General features: G+C 33.0%; 1 protein-coding gene across 1 annotated transcript in view; it reads right to left on the bottom strand.

Moving 5' to 3' along the window:
- LOC101715308 (complement factor H) overlaps positions 1–19,155 on the bottom strand; it is a 76,555-nt gene that overhangs the window by 9,775 nt on the left and 47,625 nt on the right. Inside the window, exons 12-20 of the mRNA XM_004860134.4 lie at positions 12,651–12,827; positions 11,774–11,956; positions 11,507–11,686; positions 8,962–9,138; positions 4,144–4,326; positions 3,527–3,736; positions 2,416–2,589; positions 1,575–1,751; positions 383–559 (exon numbers count right to left, since the gene is read on the bottom strand). Of these exons, the coding sequence (XP_004860191.2) occupies positions 383–559; positions 1,575–1,751; positions 2,416–2,589; positions 3,527–3,736; positions 4,144–4,326; positions 8,962–9,138; positions 11,507–11,686; positions 11,774–11,956; positions 12,651–12,827 (1,638 nt within the window). The remainder of the gene's footprint in view (positions 1–382; positions 560–1,574; positions 1,752–2,415; positions 2,590–3,526; positions 3,737–4,143; positions 4,327–8,961; positions 9,139–11,506; positions 11,687–11,773; positions 11,957–12,650; positions 12,828–19,155) is intronic.

The following is a 19,155-nucleotide window of genomic DNA, read 5'->3' as shown; positions in this document are numbered from 1 at the left end:
CTATACTTAAGATACTCAAATTTATATCCCATTCTATGACCAACCTTCAATTGCCTATTCCACATCTCAAAGTGGTTATCTTTTACAGTTGTCAAATGCACAAAATGTATATTTTATGCATTCATTCCTTAGGAAATAACTGAGTATCTTAATGTTTCAGATAAGAAATTCTTATATTGTAACTGTTCTTTTAATCTGATTGAATCTTTATTGATAAAATTATATCATAATTCTTTGCTCAATCCACAAAAGAATTAAAATTTTAAGAATACCAGTTTATTTGAATTAAAAATATATTCTTCAAGAATTACTTTAATTTATTTTTGAAACATTATATCCATACTATATTTTCAAAATAATTTTGAGAAATATGCTACTGTACCTTTACATTGAGGTGGTTCTGTCCATGTTCCATTTAGACACATCACTTCTATTTCTCCAAATATTTCAAAAGGTTTGTTACATTCATATCGTACTCTTTCACCAGATGGATACTTAGTCATCTGGACTGATATTATAGTAGCATTTTTCACTATGGGTGGATTCACACAGGAATTATCTGAATACAAAGGAAAAAATTAATTCTACCAACTTTAAGTAGTCAAAAAATAAGATTCCAAACATATTTGAAGGGGTACTGAAAATCACTAGATAATTCATCATAAAGGACTTTGCTGATGTCAGTATGTTTACATGTAATATGAAGAAAAGAAGGTACAGCAATATTTTTGTAAAAGCTAAGCTTTATATCCTTAAATTTCTTCCCCATTCTTCACTACAATGTTGACACACATGTTTTACTTGTTAGTGGAAAAGTTTCCTGATAATCTCCCTTGACTTTAGTAGAATAAATATAACAAGTTCTATAAATGCAACATGAATTTGAAAATGCAAAAAAATTAGAAGATGATAGAATGACATTAATCTTTGGTTTGTAATCATACTGATTTTTAATTGTAAATTTGTCTTCTTAAAAATAAATGCAAAGAGGCATGTCCTTGGAGAATAAATCATGAATTAAAAACAGTAACATAGATGAAATAGCATATTCAGTCAAAAAATCTAAACTGCAATATAAGAAAATAACAGCAAAATTTATGCCTATAAAAACAGTGCTTTAATATTTTTTGCAAATGTTTAAGGACACTATGATGAATAATGTAAAATTCATCAGGGAGTTTTAGGTGAGTGAATAGTAAAAACAGGTTACAGCAATGGTTTCAAATGGAAGTATGCATAAATTCCCCTGGAAAACTTGATTTAAAAAAACTTTCCAAATTTTCAAGGTCGTAACTCTAGATTTTCAGTTTAGTATGTCAGAGATGAGCTCATGAATTTTAATTTGCTTGTGTAACAATTTTGAAAGACATTGATGCTGCTGGTCCAAGGACAACATTTTGAGGATCGCTGGGTTGTGAGATGAACAACTGGTTATTCAAATCCATTCTTTATTTCAGAACATAAACTTAGTTTTGGCTTAAAAATTAGTTTCTGCTTATTTTTAATGGTGCTAGAGATAATTCTATATTTCCTAAGACAATTTGATGAATTTACTTTAAATTCTATCCAAGTACCTTTGCATTTTGGTTCTCCTATCCATTTGCCATTAACACATGTCACAATGCTGGAACCATCCAATTGGTAAGATCTTGGACATTTGTATGTCACGTGTTCTCCTGAACTATAAGATGCCTTCTTCTGCTCTATGAGTATGACACCTTCAAAGGTGGGCACATTAAAACAATCTGTTCCTGAAAAAATTGGAACACACAATATTTATTCATTCTGTAAATCTTATACCATATAATGTTTATATTCTAAAATAATTTTAGGTACATATAGAACCAATGAATAATATACATATGCTTCCTATAACTTAGCAAGATAGGTTCACGATTTTTACTTAATTACATTGACTTAAAATGTATCAGAAGTACAGTATAAGAGGATAATATCAGATGCCTGAGGAAATATTGAGATGTAATCCTTGAGATCACACTTTTTACACTCAAGTTATTTTGCCTGTACTTGCCATGTATATCATGTATTTCTACTTTTTGCTTCTGTTCAGACATAAGTTGCTGATAGGAATTATTTCAAAGTTTTAGAAAACATATGTTTGTACTGGGATCACTGACAGCAGACTGAATAATGATGCATCTGATGAGTAAGGGCTGCTGTGCTCCAGGAAGAGAGAGGTCTGTGTATGTAAATCAGAGGATTCTGACAGCTCGTAGAAAATGATGTGAAAATGATAATATTAAATTTTTTATTACTAGGGCTATAATTCTTTGCCATATTGCAGAACTTTCAAGTGATACCTTGGGAAATTCTAGAATTAGAGCCTATATACTCATTTGTACCATTTACACTTTCAGTTGGAGTATTCATTACACATAAAATAAACTTAAATACTTATGCAGACTGGTGGGGTGGACCATTTTTTTCCCAAACATTTTATAAAAGCAGGTCCATCGATTCCAAATCCTTCCAGACAGTCGTATGTAACTTCTTCTCCATACTGATAACTTTCTAACTCTTGAGACGCAAAACCATAAGAAATTGAAGGTGGAGGTTCACAAGGAAGCCCTACAAGTAAAATAATGAAAGAATTAATTTGTGTTTCACTAATTCAAAAATTTAATTTTATGTGCTAGTTTTAATGTTTAGCAGTTTTTTAAAAAATGAAATGGTAGTATAGCAGCTACTATAACTTCACAGAGGTTAATAAATGCCTCCTATCCAACATCCCAGTGCATATCCACCTGTCACAAGGTCACAAACTGAGCAAGAATGTAAAACTAACAACGTCAATACTTTTAAGAGGTAACCAAAACTTTTCTAACCAACCATAAATGATAAAAGCAAACATACAGAGGGGTCCTTTAGAGAAATGGAAAAAACTGGAAACAAAGTCTTTGTAAATAGGGAGGGGTAGAGGGAGTGAAGGGAGGGCATGGGAATGGGGAAAAAATAAGAACCAAGATACATCATGTAAAGGTACAAGATCCCAATCATGAATGTAACTGTAATGTATACCTAAAATGTACCAATAAACTCAATAAAAAAAAGTGTCATGCATTTTAAGAAATCAGAAAGGACACTGTAGGAAAAATGTAAAAATATTTAAAAACCTGTTTGCAAAGCAAACTCTTTAATCTACATGGGTAGATAATTCAAATTCACTGTACATTATATTTTTTACAAAAGAATATCTGAAGATAATGTGATTCTACAATGAATCAATAAAATAAATAATGATGAAACTGACTCAATTTGGTAAAAGCATTTGAATGATAAATATATAATTGAATATATATGAAAATCTATATTACTTTATCCTGTTACTTTCATAACAATGCTAAAAAATTTTTTTGACATTCTACCCAAACCCTTTAAAAAATTAATTTCAGACGAGGTCTTGTTAAATCACCCAGGCTTGGCTCAGACTCATGATCTTCCCATAACACATTATTTTTAATGGTTTGTACTGAAACCAATATTGTCATTTTCAGACTGCTCTTACCGACACACTGTGGTGGTAAACTCCATTTTCCCATGTGACATGTTATCCCACCTTCTTCAGATAATACAAAACCATCTTCACAAGTATAATTTAACTTAGTACCATGTGGATATGGTCTAGATTCAGCAGTTTCTTTCCTTTCTTCTGAAGATCTATATGATTTGATAGTTCCATGGTTTATATGAGGTGGTTGAGGACATGCAATTTTCTCTACATGAAGAGCAGAAACCAAAGGGTAAAATAGAAATAAAAAGTTAAAATTGGAAAACAAAATCAAATATCGTTTGAGTTTTCTCTCCACAATGTTTATGTTGTCATCCTCTTGTTCAGTATCCCCCTCTGTCTGTGTCCAATTCATTGTATGAAGTAAAATATTTACCAAGAGAATTTTATCTGGCATTTACATAATTTTCCTATCTGTTGCCTATATTGTGTTCACAGAGGTGAAAAACAGTAATTAATTGATTGATGTAGCTAGATCATAATTTATAGTTCTGGGTAAAGTATAATAGGTGTAGAGAAAGGCCTTCACTTTTTTTCATTTATATAGAGCCCAGGGGATTACAAACCACAACTGCAAGAACACTATAGAGCAAGTTATACACAGCACTACTGACCTACACAGCGTGGTAGTGACTGCCATTTTCCATCTTTGCACACAATTTCATCTGAATTCTGAGGTATATAATTTTCTTGGCAAAGAATAGATATTTTTTCTCCATCATCATATTTCACCGTGGTTATCATATTTTGAGCTTTGGGAATCTGAGGTGGAGGTGGGCATGAGATTTTTTCTACTTCTGGAAAACATTAAAAATAGACTCCTTGATTAAAATATTATAACAAAATAATAAAAGACTAATTCTCCATAAATAGAAAATTCAATAATTATGAATCATAATTTATCATATAACATCCTATGTTTATATATGTGAAATTTTCAGCTTGTATTGCAGTTCATTATTATTTATTCTTATGGTCTCCTTTGTGGTTTATTAATTTTTTTTCTTTAAGCAATCTTGTACAATTTTATAAAACATTTCAATTATTTCTAAGCTTTAGGATATTTCAAACAAGTTTTATACTTTTAGTTACAAGTATTGAATAAAAAATGAAATATAAGTACTTTAGAGATTAAAATGTATGAGATTAAATGTATTGAGATTAATTTTAAACCATCATGAGATACAATAGTAATGGAAGCTGATTACACAGAGAAAATTTTATTTAGCTAGTAATTGGCATTGATTCTGGGTTAATGTAATTATTACATATTTATACTCTTCTGACCTTAACATTTAGTAGCTTACCTTATACCATTTAGAAATATAGAAACTAATGATGCACACTCAGTGTAATAAGTATACAGGCTTTCTTGAGTTGCCTAATTTTTAAAGCATAAAAGACACTCTGCAAACTTATCTGAGCCCCTATAAAACTAATACCTTAGATATATTTTGGTGGTTCATAATCTGAAGTTGAAGTTTGTCACTTTTGACTGAAGAAGACTCTAAATGAACTTGGAAGATCTCTCTGATTCTTTGTTTGCTTTCTTCTATTGTACTGTGACAATATTCTGTACTACATTAAAAGTTTTATGCAAATATACCCTGGGAAGCCTTGTAAATCTTTTTAATTATTTGACATTATCAATTCAAAGAGATATTTGACTGAATAAACATTTTTAATGGTTATTGAAAACATCAAATTGTTTTTGCTTATGGCATTATGGCTCATATTTTATCAAAAATATTTTCTCATTTCTTAAATATTGACATGTTTTTCAATGTATTCTCATAAATATATTTTCCCTGAATATTAGCAATATTTTAATTTATTATTTCTATTTATTATTAGCAATATTTTCTATGTTCTTTATGTGTATATTTTTTTCTAGATTGTTTTATCTGTTGCTTCTATTTTGTTCTTTGTTTTCTGATGCATGTTTTAGTGCTACAAATATTTCTGCCTTTGGTGTATTCCATAAATTTCTGTGTGTACTACAATCATTGCCTTTTAATTTAAAATATTTTCTGGTAGTGTGATTGACAGAAGTTGTGTATTTTCCAAATTTGTGAGATAATTAAAGAGAATTGTAGTTAGTTCTCCTATTGTTTTAGACTTCGCTGTGAATTTAGAAAAAATTTTCCAGGAAGTTTATTATTTGAGACTCGCTCAGATTTCCTTCACTGAATAGATACAGTCCATGATTTTAATGAGCTAGCTACCTTGAAATGAAGCAATACAGATGTTCAGAAGTTTTACAACAGTTGAGAAGAAATACTTTATAATGTTAAAAGGAATATTTCAAGGAGACAAACCAATTGTGAATGTGTGTGTTCCTACAAATATAAAAATACATGAAGAAATATGGAAAAAGTAAGAAAGAAACAGACAAAAATCTTAATACTGACAACATTCTTTGCTGTGACTTATTGAATAAAAGAAAAGACTTTGAAAAGATGTAAATAAATTTGAAGAATACTATAACTTGTTTGCATTTAATCTTACAACTATAGTATACACATTTTTTTGGTAAAAATAAGACCATAACCAAGATAGACAATATACTGCGCAGTAAATATAAACAAATATAAAAATACTGAAATCTTGCATAGTATTCTCTGACAACAGAATTAACTTAGAAATCAGTAGGAATAAGTTATCTAGAAGAAACAAATATTTGGAAAATAAACAAAAAATTCTAAATAATTAAGGCACCAAATGACAAATCAGAAGGGAAATTAGAAATACTTCAATGGGATAAAAACAGAATACACATATAAACATACGTATTTATAAAAATCAAATTATATATATGTTTATATACCTGTTTGTGGGACACGGCAAAAAGAGCACTTTAAGAAATGGTACTTTAAAGTTTTATATTTTAAAAGTATGACCATTTAGATCCATGTTTTAATTTTTTTTACCTTAACAATGAGAGTATTGCAAGGCTCTGAGTTTGATTCCCAGCACCACACACACATACATAATGAAAAAAAAAGAAGAAAGAAAGTTAAACTCAAAGAAGGAAGGAAACAATAAAGTCAATGTAAAGAGAAAATTACAAGAGAAAATAGTGAAGCTTAAGGCTAAACAGAGAAGAGAAAAATGGAAAAAAACAAGTATTAGAATGTTATTCAAAGTTATTACTAAAGTAGAAAAAACTAAAAAGAATGATCACAAAAAGAGAAAAAAATGACATCAAGGATGAAAAAAACATGTGACATCACATCCACAAGATGGCAGTCCAGGAAATTCTATGGACACACTGATTCAAAAATCATACACAAACCATTGTTTTTTGTAAGAAATCCAGAAAACAGTCGAGAGGGGTCTACAACTAAGTGAGCACTAAACCAGGTGCATCAAAGATCAAAGCCAGTGAGGAAATTCAAGGCATCCTCACTCTTCCCCCACATAGTCACACAGTGGAGAGGAAAGTATAGCTCCCAGCTTCACACTAGGCTTGTGGGGCTTGTGGAGCTTGTGTCTGATATTCTGGGTTTCCAGGGGGAGCAGCTCAGGGACTGGATTCTGTGCCAATTGTCTCAGGGTGCTGATGGGATGGAGCACACTCCAAACGCCTGGAGGCCACTGAGAATAAGATCTAGTTTGTATATTTTGCTCCAAAGACATGTACCAAAGCAGACAGAGGCCTGTGTCCCTTTCTCAGGAGAGAAAGGAAAGAATGAACCATGACTCTATCATTCTACCTTTGTGGGAAGCAGCCTAAGGACTGGGTTTTCTCACTTGTCTTAGAGCATTGACCGGGCCTGGAAAACTCTAGGTGCCTGGGGGCTGCAGAGAATGATAAAGAACCCGGCAGGGTGCTGCTGCTTCCAGGGAGCCTGGGGTACAACAGAAGAATGTTTTCTACCATGGAAGATTCAGGGAAAATAACAGCAGAACATGTGTCCAGTGCTCGGGGTTTTTAGGTATCTGTGAATGACTTGCCCAACTTAGGGCATAGATGGGAATTGATACATTCTTGATGGCTGAGGATCACTGAGAACTAAGATCTTTGTACAGTTGCCCCAGAGCCTCCAAGGTACAGTAGACCGTAACCAGAGGGACTAAGGCATATAAGTTTCTGAAAAAGAAACCTTCAAATCCCTCTACTTATGAATGTACACATACATCTCCAGGGAAGATATCTCCACAGAAAATATTTCCAAAGCTCCAAAATAGCTAGCCTTGCTCATGGATGAAGGTCTACACCTGTATGAAAGCAGTCCATAAAGCCTGGAAAAGGAAAATCTTTAAAAATGTGTAGCTGTCAAAACAAATGAGAAAGAAAACAAACTGAGAAATATGCACAATGAAAGGATCAAAATAAATCTAATATATATACATAGTTGTAAAATTCACTAAATTTTCAGAATGAAAAGTTATATGAATAGGTATAGAAATGTATTTAACCACATTTATTAGCCTCTGACAGAACAATTTCTTTTTTTTAAAGAATAAAAAGAAATTCCCCCAAGCTTATAAAGGCTAGCTCTATAAATCCCAAAATAACATCATAATTTTAATAGAATATTAAATGGGGAGTTCTGAAACAACACATATAGTAAATGTTTTTTTCCCACACATACTGCTTGAACACCTGGTTATCCACATAGAAAAAAAATTAACCCCAACTTAATACTGTTCTTGAAATAAGTATGAGACAGATGATGTATGCCTAAATGTAAATGCTAAGAAAACTATAAAACTTCAAGAAGAAAATGAAGAACATATGTACTTCAATGAAAGTAAATTTTATTTCCTTAAAAAAAGGCTACAAGCAAACTTAAGTGGATGCAATAAATTTGATTTGGTATTGGCATGTCAGTGTTTCCTATATATACTAAGTTTTCAGAAATGGCTAAAAATATTGAGGCTAGTGAGGCCGGGTATTCAAAATTAGAGTGAAAAACTCAAATATGAAAAACAAGAAGACTGGAATGGACTGTTTGTTATTCAATTGGAACTGGAGGCACACATGTGACTCAGACCTTTCAAGGCAGATAGAAATAAAAATAGATAAATGATTATAGAGAGATATATTATTAGAGAAATGATACATATAGAAACAGACAAAATGGTCATGTATGTAATAGGCATAGATGTAATTATAGGTATAGGTACATTTGTGTGTAAATGAAGGAATTGGAAACATTTATACTTTCATAGTAATATGCACATGTAGTTCCTAGATACCAACTTAAAGTTATCAAATTTATGTGTTTTTTTAAATACTATGGGTAACCAATGAATATGATAGAACAAGAACATAGAAATTGTGTTTGGTTGGTTACTAAATTACCTTCCAGCTTAAAAAAATTTGCATGTCTAAATAGCAAAATTTTTAAAACTCACAAATATACTATTTTTACAAATGAGGAAAACAGTATAAATTTTAGAAAACATTGTAAACAAGAGCTTACTTGTACAAGAGGGTTGAGGATCCCATCTTCCATTTATGCAGATTGAGTGCTGAAGATTTGGCTTTCCTCTACATTTGTAGCTTATGTTAGAGTTATGGTGAAATTCACTCTTATCTGATTGACTTGCTTGATTTATATTTACATTTGGTGGTTTACAATTCTTAAGTTGATCTGTTGCTACAAAATGAAAATATTTTCATGAAAAGACCAATTACAAAAATCAAGTCTACTACTACGTAAAAAGCTATAAAGTCAATGTATAAGGAGGAATTGTGACTTGTAGCTCTATATTCCACCAGATATTTATTCCTGATCACAGTGTGGAAGGTGAGCAATTGTGTATGAACATAAGTGTCATGTTCCATCTTTAAATATCAGAGAGAATACCTGTCATAAAAATATTTTGTACTTTGGGGCCTGGAAGAGCATCCAAGGTTCACTTTCTCAGACTCTCTCCACGTCATAACATGGCTAAATTGTACCCTACACTTGAGTTCTGTGCACACGTTCACATTCACTTATTTTCCTGCTTGTAAACAACACTGTATTTTTAAATCCACAATTGTAAGATATTAAAATAAAAACATTGTGGAAATAGAATATATGAAATTACTAATATATATATATATTCAAGATACAATAAGAAAAATAGATTTCAGATGTGGGCAATATAAAATAGTTAAGATTTTTTGTATGAGATAGATAGGTACTTGAAATAAGAAACTGGATGCTGAAAGTCATGATCTTGTTTGTTTGTTTTACCTACTCTTAAAGTGTTTAATCCAATAATTAATTGATACTATTATACTATCATAATAAAATTCTGTTGTTTCTGTTGTGAGTAAATGTGGACTATAAATAAATACATATTTCCATAGCAATGAAGATGAAAACTGATTTTGAGTTTGGTAAAATGTCAGTGTAGGTCTCTGATAATTTTTGTTGTTAATAATTAGGAAAGCAGAGTCAAGTGAGGATGAACAGAGCAAAGAAAAGTGAGTAACCAGCTAAAGTGTAGGAGCAATTTTGTAAAACAACTTTGAAAAGCAATAAAGCAGGTGAATTCAAAGCACACTAGACTTGAGAATTAGTCTCATCGTTGGGTCTGAGCGCCATGTTGAGAAAGAGAAATAAGACATTCTGCCGCAGATGGTAGCTAAAGGAAGAACTGAGGTCACGGAGCGCGGTGGTGCTGGTGGCTAGGCCTCATGATCAGTTTCTGGAAGAATTCCCTTATCTATTGGGAGAAAATGAACACATCGAGAAGAGTGCAAAGGACAGACTAGCAGAAGGTACAAAGTAAAGATTGAGAGGGTGATGTTGCAGCAGAGCCAATGACTGATACAAGGGTGTTACAAGAAGCAGACAAGCAGATTAATCACAGGGAGTAAAACTCTGAGATTAGAAGAAATAATAATTGAAACAGAAGTTTTGCTGAAAGTTAAAATGAAGAGTTGGGAGCTTTCATGCCTGATATTATCATAGGCTTTCCTTCAATATGAAAGGGAAGAAATCATTTATGGATACAGAAAAGAACAATGATGAGGTTAGTTCTGAAAGGATTGAAGACAGTACTTTTGACACAAATGTGTTTAGCAAAAAAAGAAAAAAAACGTATGAGGGATTACAAGCAGAAAAACTTATTGGCTCATTTGACAAACCCTTATTGAATGTCTCCTGTTGTCAGCCTGTCTTCTGTCTATAGGGAATACACAGTGAACACTACAGGAATAAACCCTTGTGCTTGAGGAAGTCTCCATTTTTCTGAGATCAGTGAGTCAATTACAGTATTCTGGAAGTTCAGAGAGCAAGAAAAACTGGATGTCTAGGACACTCTTTGCATGAAGGACCCAAGAAAAATGTAGGAAAGAACTCAGTCTAGGAGAAAAGTGAAGGTAGGCCCTGAAAATCCTTCCAGTTAAATACAAAAAACTGGTCACAAAAAGGGCAGGATGATTTTCTAGCAGTGAAGTCATTTAGGAAATTTATTTCCTGTCCCAATTCCAGAGACCCTTGCCAGCGAGTGATACCACCACCTGAGAGAGACTGAGGCCAGGCCAGCTGTGACACATGAAATTCGGCCTTTTAATTCGACACAAATTGGGAATTTTTCTTTTTTAAATGAATTTCAAGAGAGAAAAGATTCCTATGAAAAAGTACAAAGTAGGTGTGTTTTCATTATTTGTCTGCCTTCCATGACCTCAGATGAATATTGTATAACAACAATGGTATCTACTTAAAAATGTTATGTTTTCTTGGTAATAATTATTCTTGTTTTGATCCTATGGAATTTATATGTAAAATCTAGCTTTATATTTATAAGATAAATGATATTAATAACAAACACAAAACATTCATAAAATTCTATTGCAAGTTTTGCTTTTCTTCTGTAGCTATAAACTGAGTGATAAATAAAATTTTAAATTTATGATATTTAAGCCTATGCACTTTGAAGAATATGCCTAAATTCAAAAATATGAGTGGAAATACTTTTGCAATAAAAGTGTTAAAATAATAAATGTCAGTTTGAGAAGTGTATTCTCACCAACACACTCAGGAAGTTGGGTCCACGTTCCGCTAATACATGCAATTGATCTGTGTCCAATCATTGTGTAGGTTTCAGTACAATTGAAGTCCACTGAATGTCCATGGTGATGGGGAGGGACAGCAGCCAGGGCATAGCCATGGGCAAGTTCGGGTATGCTTCCACATGTTCTTTTCTCCTCTATGCAAATTTCATAAAAAATATTATAATGAAGACATATTGTATATGTTTAAATAAATACAAAAACTTGAAATTTAAATATATTACCAATACATATCGGCAAGGTTGTCCACTCTCCGTCAACACACTGGATTTTATTTGGCCCCTTCAACAGAAATCTAGGATTGCATTTATATTCCACCACTTCATTGTGTCCATACACTTGTTTCATTGCTTCAGTCACTTCCCCATTGAGGAGGTCAGGAGGTTGATCACATGACTGTACTTGATCTGCAGTACAAATACTATGTAAATGATGATTAAATTGTCTATTTTATGATTTTAAAATCCAATGGAAAGGAGACATTGTCTTTATTTTTTATCATATAATTTACTATAGAACTCTTAAGGAGAAAAGAATGTTTATAGTGGATTCACATTTTCAGTTGTATTACTTCTAGTGAAATAGCATTGGAAGTATATTTAGGTTTTAAATATGTTCAATAATTTGGGTATTTTAAAGATTCATGAAAACATATTAGGAAATTATAATGCTTTGAAAAAGTATCATCACTAGCAAGCATTTGCTTGGCATATTTTAACTGCTATTAAGTGACACATGCCTAAATATTGTTTACATATACCTAATGAAATTTGATGTGGGGTCTATACTTTATAAAATGTTCAATATTTAGGGGGTAGTGCAGGCAGAATGAAAAGTAACAACACAAGTCTTTCCAGTCTCAGCCACTGTATTTTTATACTTGAATATTTTTATTACATATCTCAAGAAACAACTGGTGATTAAGCTCTTAAATAAATGACTTTGCATCTTTTACTCATAATATGTCATTCATGGATGTGTCTTTGCTGTAATGCATTAAACTATGGGCACACTGGAAACCTACCAAAAATTAAGAGAAGAAAAAAGGTGTATATTCACAATTTTAATACTCATTTAATTAATGGCAAGATAAATATTTACCTTTGCATTTGGGGACTTTAGGGGACCAGCCAAAGTGGTAACACTGCACTGAATCCGGTCCAACTCTTTTTAATCCTGGTCGGCAGGAGAATTTCAACAAGTCCCCAACTTTATATTTTTCTTTTGTGGGAACAGCAACTACATACTTTTCTATTTTGGGAATTGTGCATTCTTTTTCTTAGAAAAAAAGTAAAAAATTTATGAGAATACAACATTAATCATTGCCAAAGTGAAGCTTATATTTTTCATATAAAAATGAGGTAGAGGTTTGGTGATACACAGGGAGCATCAGATAAAGTCTTTTTCTTGGAAACATGTTACATATTATGTTTTATACAGTCTGTAAATTCATATGGGCTTCTCTAAGAAATATTATGGTATTTAACTAAAATATATCTGTCCTGAAAATTCATTTATGAAGTCAGCTTGTTTGCACTGGATCTGGTTTACTGCTGCTATTTATAGGACTCATTGTTACAATTTATACTTTCAAAACATGATATTGTGACTCTCATGATATTTAAAAATACTAATGCTGCACAATTTTTAAATTACACTCTTAAACACAAATTAGTATGCTTCTTTAATATAATTTAGGGCACACAACACATAAAAACATTTCTAATCCATTTGAAGTAGAAGTGTTAAAAATCACAAAATTATTATATACAAACGAAGAGCACAAACTAAGAGACAAGACAATATTGATAGACATTCTGAATCTTGAATATTTTCATTAATATTTCGTTATTTTATTATATTTGTAATAATTAAATAATAATTGATAATTAATTGCTTAATTAATTGCTATTTTCTCCTTTTGTTTTTGCCTTTTTGAGACAGGATCTCACCATGTAGTCCTGGCTGTCCTTGAACTTGATATAGCCCCACTGCCTCAGCCTCCAGAATGCTAGGATTACAAGTGTGTGCCACCATGCCTGGCTCTAATTGCTAATTATTATGATTCAATTAGGACTGTATAAAATTCTGTCATATATATATATATATATATATTTTTTTTTTTTTTTTTTTTAACTGTGGCAATAAATTTTATCCAAAAAAGGACTTTTCTTATTTGGAATCCCCCTTCCTTGGATGCAATGCAAAAATTAGAATCATACCAAAAAGAAAATTGATACCCTTAAAAGCAAGCATTAATATGTAATTATAAAATTTGATGTAAAAAAACTGATTTTAAGCATAATGCCTCAAAAAATAACAAAATTTTGCATTGGGGCCAGAGACGTAGGGCATAGCATATTTATCATGTGTGAGGACCCTGACTTAATCTCCAGCACTCTGCAAAAATTGCTATGGTGTTGTTATATTGAATTTTTGTATTAAATGAGAAAAATCACACTTGAATGAGAACCATTGGGATTACTCTCCTAAAATTGTATTCCAGTCTTTGCATAGCAGGTGTGTGTATGTGTGTGTGTGTGTACTTATTTTATATAAATGCCCTTTGTCATTAGTGTTTGTGAAAAGCACTGCATTAATAAGAAAAAAAAATCTCACTTTTGAGTATAAAGAAACTGCTCTATTTTTTTGTTTTGTTTTGTTTTTTTCTAGTACTGCGGATCGAACTCAGGGCCTCGCGCTTGCCAGGCAGGCACTGTGCTGCTGAGGTACATCACCAGTCCTGCTCTATTTCTATTTAGCTAATAACTATACATAGAAATGATCTTTAGGAAGAGTATAAAAATATTTGTCTAAATGTCCGAAGGCCCAGCACCACCCACACCTTCTTGGGAAAGGGCCGGGCTGAGGGAGGTCGCTAGGGGCCTCACAGACAGTCTGGATTATGGAATAAACTGGTTATCTTCCCACTGGGCTCAGAGAAGTTAGGCAACTCCAACCCAAGACTCAGATTGAAAAGAGAATGGAGTGAACTTCAAGGCCAGGCACCAGCCCTTCTGACCTCAGGGTTGGCAGGCATGGATGTAGACACCAGGAAACGGAAGATTTCTCCAACACAAACCACTTTTTATTAAATGATTATAACAATAATTAGCCGCTTATTCCCTCACCTACAAGGGAGCTTGGTATGTGGAACATTCAGCGCCCGACCCACAGAGGGAGGACACTCAGAAATCAGCTGGGAGGCAGCGCTATGCTCAGGAGCCAGGAGAAAGAACTAGCGCCCTCTTGTGGTGTGGATGAGCGGAGCTGAAACTGCTGACAGCAATCCGCACCTGCCGTAGAGGTCTTTACCTTTATTAGGCTTTATATTGGAGGAAATTGCGTGGGTAATTGCAACTAGACAATAACGCGAGTGAAGAGGCAGCTGTGCGGAAGAACTGGGTTACTGCTACAACAGCCGTGTGAAGTTTTCATTCCGATTTTTATGGTTATTTCGGCAATTGTAGTCATTGTAACCTCGGCAATTTGTTGGGTTTTGACTGTTTGGCTCTCTTTGTTTCTGTTCTTTTGCTGTTGCTGTTGTTGTTGTTTTTCTCTTTTATTCTTTCTATCCTCTATTTTCACTTTCTTACTCTTTCTTTTGGTTCTTCCTTATTGGTATTGGACGATTTGTCTCAGCAACTTCACATTTGATCTGCGCCCTCGGTTTTCGCCTATCCTTTAACTTTCCCGGCTCCTTTACTCTCAGAGGAGCCAAACAAAACTATCAGCGGACACATTAACAGACACAATCTCCTCAGTATCTAAATTCATTCCCACTTGTCTGGATGCGTTCTCCTGACTACACAAATACACTCCCAGGCCCTCATTACCACAGCTGTGCGGTAACTTTCACACAGTTCAACTTCTGCTTTTTACCCATTGACATAGGGCATATCTTCCTCTCCTTCCACTGACATATCCCCTTTCCTTTACCCTTCTATTTCATATCTCCACACCTTATTCATTTCAGTACAATATAACCTGTAAGCGGGATTGACAAAAGGTTAAAATAATTAAAACATATTTTAATGTATATATTTGATGTATGTTGGATTCTGTTGACATTGTTATAACTAAGAGAAATTATCTCCTTACAAAATAGTGACAGAGAGATTCCTACATACACGGAAATTACCCAACTGAATCAAGAAGACTTAAAAATTCTGAATAATCCACTAACAGGCAATGAAATTGAAGCAGAAATAATAATAATTAAAAAACCCCTACCGACTAAGAAAAGCCCAGGACTACATGGATTCGCGGCTGAATTCTACAAGAAATTCAGGAAAGACCTAACATCAATACTCCTCAAAATCTTTAAAGAAATGGAGAGGGAAAAAGTACCAGAAGAGGACAGCAGCAAGTCCTTGACTTACAATGAACAAGTTGCACTCTGGAAGAACATTCGTAATTTGTAAGTCCAAAAAAATGAGTCTTATACATCTTTGACACAAATATACAATGTAAAGCATAAAAACTCAAACACACACATGCAAATACAGTAAGTCTCTGACTGTACTGTACTACTGTACACTACTGCACTGTACAGTAAACACACTACAGCACAACTGTGACAATGTCTGGCAGGCATATGAGCTACTTCTGTGCTTTTTTCACATCTATGAATGTTCATAATGTAAGGTCTGTTTGTATCTGTAAAAGTTCACAACCTGAATATTTTTCAGTCAGGGACTTACTGTACAGGCCAATCTCTCTGATAAACGTAGATGCAAAAATCCTCAACAAGATACTGGTAAACAGAATGCAACAAATCATCAGAAAGATTATATACCATGACGAAGTATTGCAAAAATGGTTCAACATACACAAATCAATAAATGTAAATGGTCACATAAACAGGAGCAAGGACAAAAACCACATGATCTCTCAATAGATGCAGAAAAAGCCTTCAACAAAATCCAATGTCCATTTATGATATAAAAACTCTGATGAAAATAGGTATAGAATGACCTTATCTCAATCTGATAAAATGTCTGTTATGAACAATCCACTTCCAACATCATATTAAATAGGGAAATACTAAAAACTTTCAGGAACAAGATAAGGTTGTCCATTATCACCACTTCAGTTCAACATAGACCTTGAAATATTAGCAAGAGCAATCAAGCAAGAGAAAGAGATCAAAGGAATGACTATAGGAAAGAAAGAAATCAAATTATTGTTATTATTTACAGATTACATGATCTTTTACATAGAAGACCCTAAAAATACCACCAAAGGATTCTATAATTAGTAAGCAAATTCATCAGTGTAGTAGGATACAAAAATCACCACATAAAAATCTATCTAGTTTCTATACAGCAATAATGAACTCACTGAGAAAGAAATTAAGAAAACAATACTATTTTCCATGACATCAAGAAAAATTAAATACTTAGGAATTAACCTTACTAAAAAAGTGAAAGACCTCTTCAAAAGGAGATCAAAGAGACTACTATTCAATGGAAATATGTCCCCTATTCCTGGACAGACAGAACCAATATTGTCAAAATGGCTAGACTTCAAAACTTACCCACAGATTTAGTGTGATCCCGATCAAAATACCAGAAAAATTCCTAAAGAAACTAAAGAAAACAATCCTAAAATTCATATGGAACCAAAAGAGGCCCAGAATAGCAAAAGCAATCTCCTGGGGTACAAGAGCAAAGCAGGAGGCATCACGATCCTGGACTTCAGGTTATACTACAAAGCAACAGTGATAAAAAGCATGGTGGTCTCACAAAAACAGATTTGAGGATCAGTGGAACAGAATAGAGGATGCAGAAAAAAAACCCCAAGCACATTCAACTATTTGATCTTTGACAAAGGAGCAAAAAACAGGCTGGAGGAAAGATAACCTCTTTAATAAATGATGTCAGGAAAACTGGCTATCCACATGCAAAGATAGCATCTGGATCCTTATTTCTCACCATGTACTAAAATCAAAATGGATCAAAGATCTACATGTTAGAACAGAAACCATCTGCTGAAAGATAGAATAGGTAAAACTTTGAAGTCATAGGTATAGGACAGAGTCAATAAATGGGACTATAACGAATTAAAAAGTTTCTGCATAGCAAAAGAAACAACACACATAAAAAAGAGACAACCTACAAAATGAGAAAAATGTTTTTCAGTTACACCTTATACTGAGGATTAATATCCAAGATATATTAAAAAATTCAAAAAAAATTAGACTCCCCCAATAAAAGACTCAATCAAAAGATGGACAACTGAAATGAATAGACACTTCTTAGAAGAAGAAATACAAACAATGAATAAATGGAAGATAAATGTTCAGCATAACTGGCTATTTGAGAAATGCAAATTAAAATGACACTGAGATTTCATCTTATCCTGAAAGAATGGCTATTATCAAAAAAACAATAACAAATGCTGGTGAGTTTGCAGTGAAAAGGAACCCTCCTACATTGCTGATGGGAATGTAAACTAGTACAACTGTTACGGAAATTAGTATGGAGATTCCTCAAATGAATAAAAGAAATTCCATTTGACCCAGCTATTCCTCTTCTAGTCTCTTCCCAAATCAGTTGAAGTCATCATATCACAGCGATACATGCATGCCAATGTTTATAGCAGCACAATTCATAATAGCTAAATCTTGGAAGCAGCTTATATGTCTAAAATAGATAAATGAGTGAATAAAATGTGATACCTATACATAATGGAATACTGTTTGGCTATAAAGAAGGATAAGTTAAGAGTCATTTGTAGGTAAATGGATGCAACTTGAAAGTGTAATATAAAATGAAATAAAATTGTACATATAAGCTTAAATACCATATGGTTTCTCTTGTACGAGAGAGTGTAAATGAAGTATAGAGCAAATGACTGACAGATGAGAGGAAATGGGAATTAGATCTTTTGCAAATAGGAAGGTAGCAAGAGTTGGAGGATGAGGAGAGGGGCCATGGGAGGGGTTTGGGGAAGGGAATCTGGAAAGAATTGGGATGTGTTGTGTACATGCACCAACTACCCACAATGAATGTACTCAGTGTATGTTAGAGATGGGGGGCAGGAGAGGAAGGGAATGGGATTAAAAAGAATTCAGATGTGTTAACTACATGTACCTACTCCCTAAGAGAAAGGTAAACATTATATATTGCAAATGTGTACTAATAAAAGAAAAAAGTCAAAATCCTAATTCTCAGCACTGATGTTTGTAAATATTAGTATGAATATTTTACTCTGAGATATACATTTCTTTAAGATTGTTGCAAACACTGTTCAGGTTGTTTATGGTAATAGCAATCTTTTGGAAACATGTTTTCAAAGGAAAGAACTCCTAGGACATCTGAAATACATTTGGGTATCAGCCAGTCTGTGTATAGTTTCTGTTGCACAGCTGAAACAAAGATACTTAAGACCATTTGTCTATTCAATTTCTGGAGGCTTATCTTATGTTGGCAAATTCCTAGCTATGTGTTTACATGGTCATTAGTCTTTGTAAAATTTGCAATAAAAAGCTATTTTCCCTGGATCAGTTTCTATTGCTGACATAGTCACTCCTTCTTTTTGTCTTTCTTCACATTTTTCTGTCATGTCTAAAAACAGAGAATGTTATGGGAATCAAATATTC

Source organism: Heterocephalus glaber, unplaced genomic scaffold (assembly GCF_053883595.1).
Source record: "Heterocephalus glaber isolate CG9 unplaced genomic scaffold, H.glaber_assembly_v1.0 deba00001600, whole genome shotgun sequence".
In the NCBI taxonomy this organism is placed as follows: domain Eukaryota; kingdom Metazoa; phylum Chordata; class Mammalia; order Rodentia; family Bathyergidae; genus Heterocephalus; species Heterocephalus glaber.
Note: the sequence above shows the minus strand (reverse complement) of the source record. Positions and strands in the feature narration are given on the sequence as shown.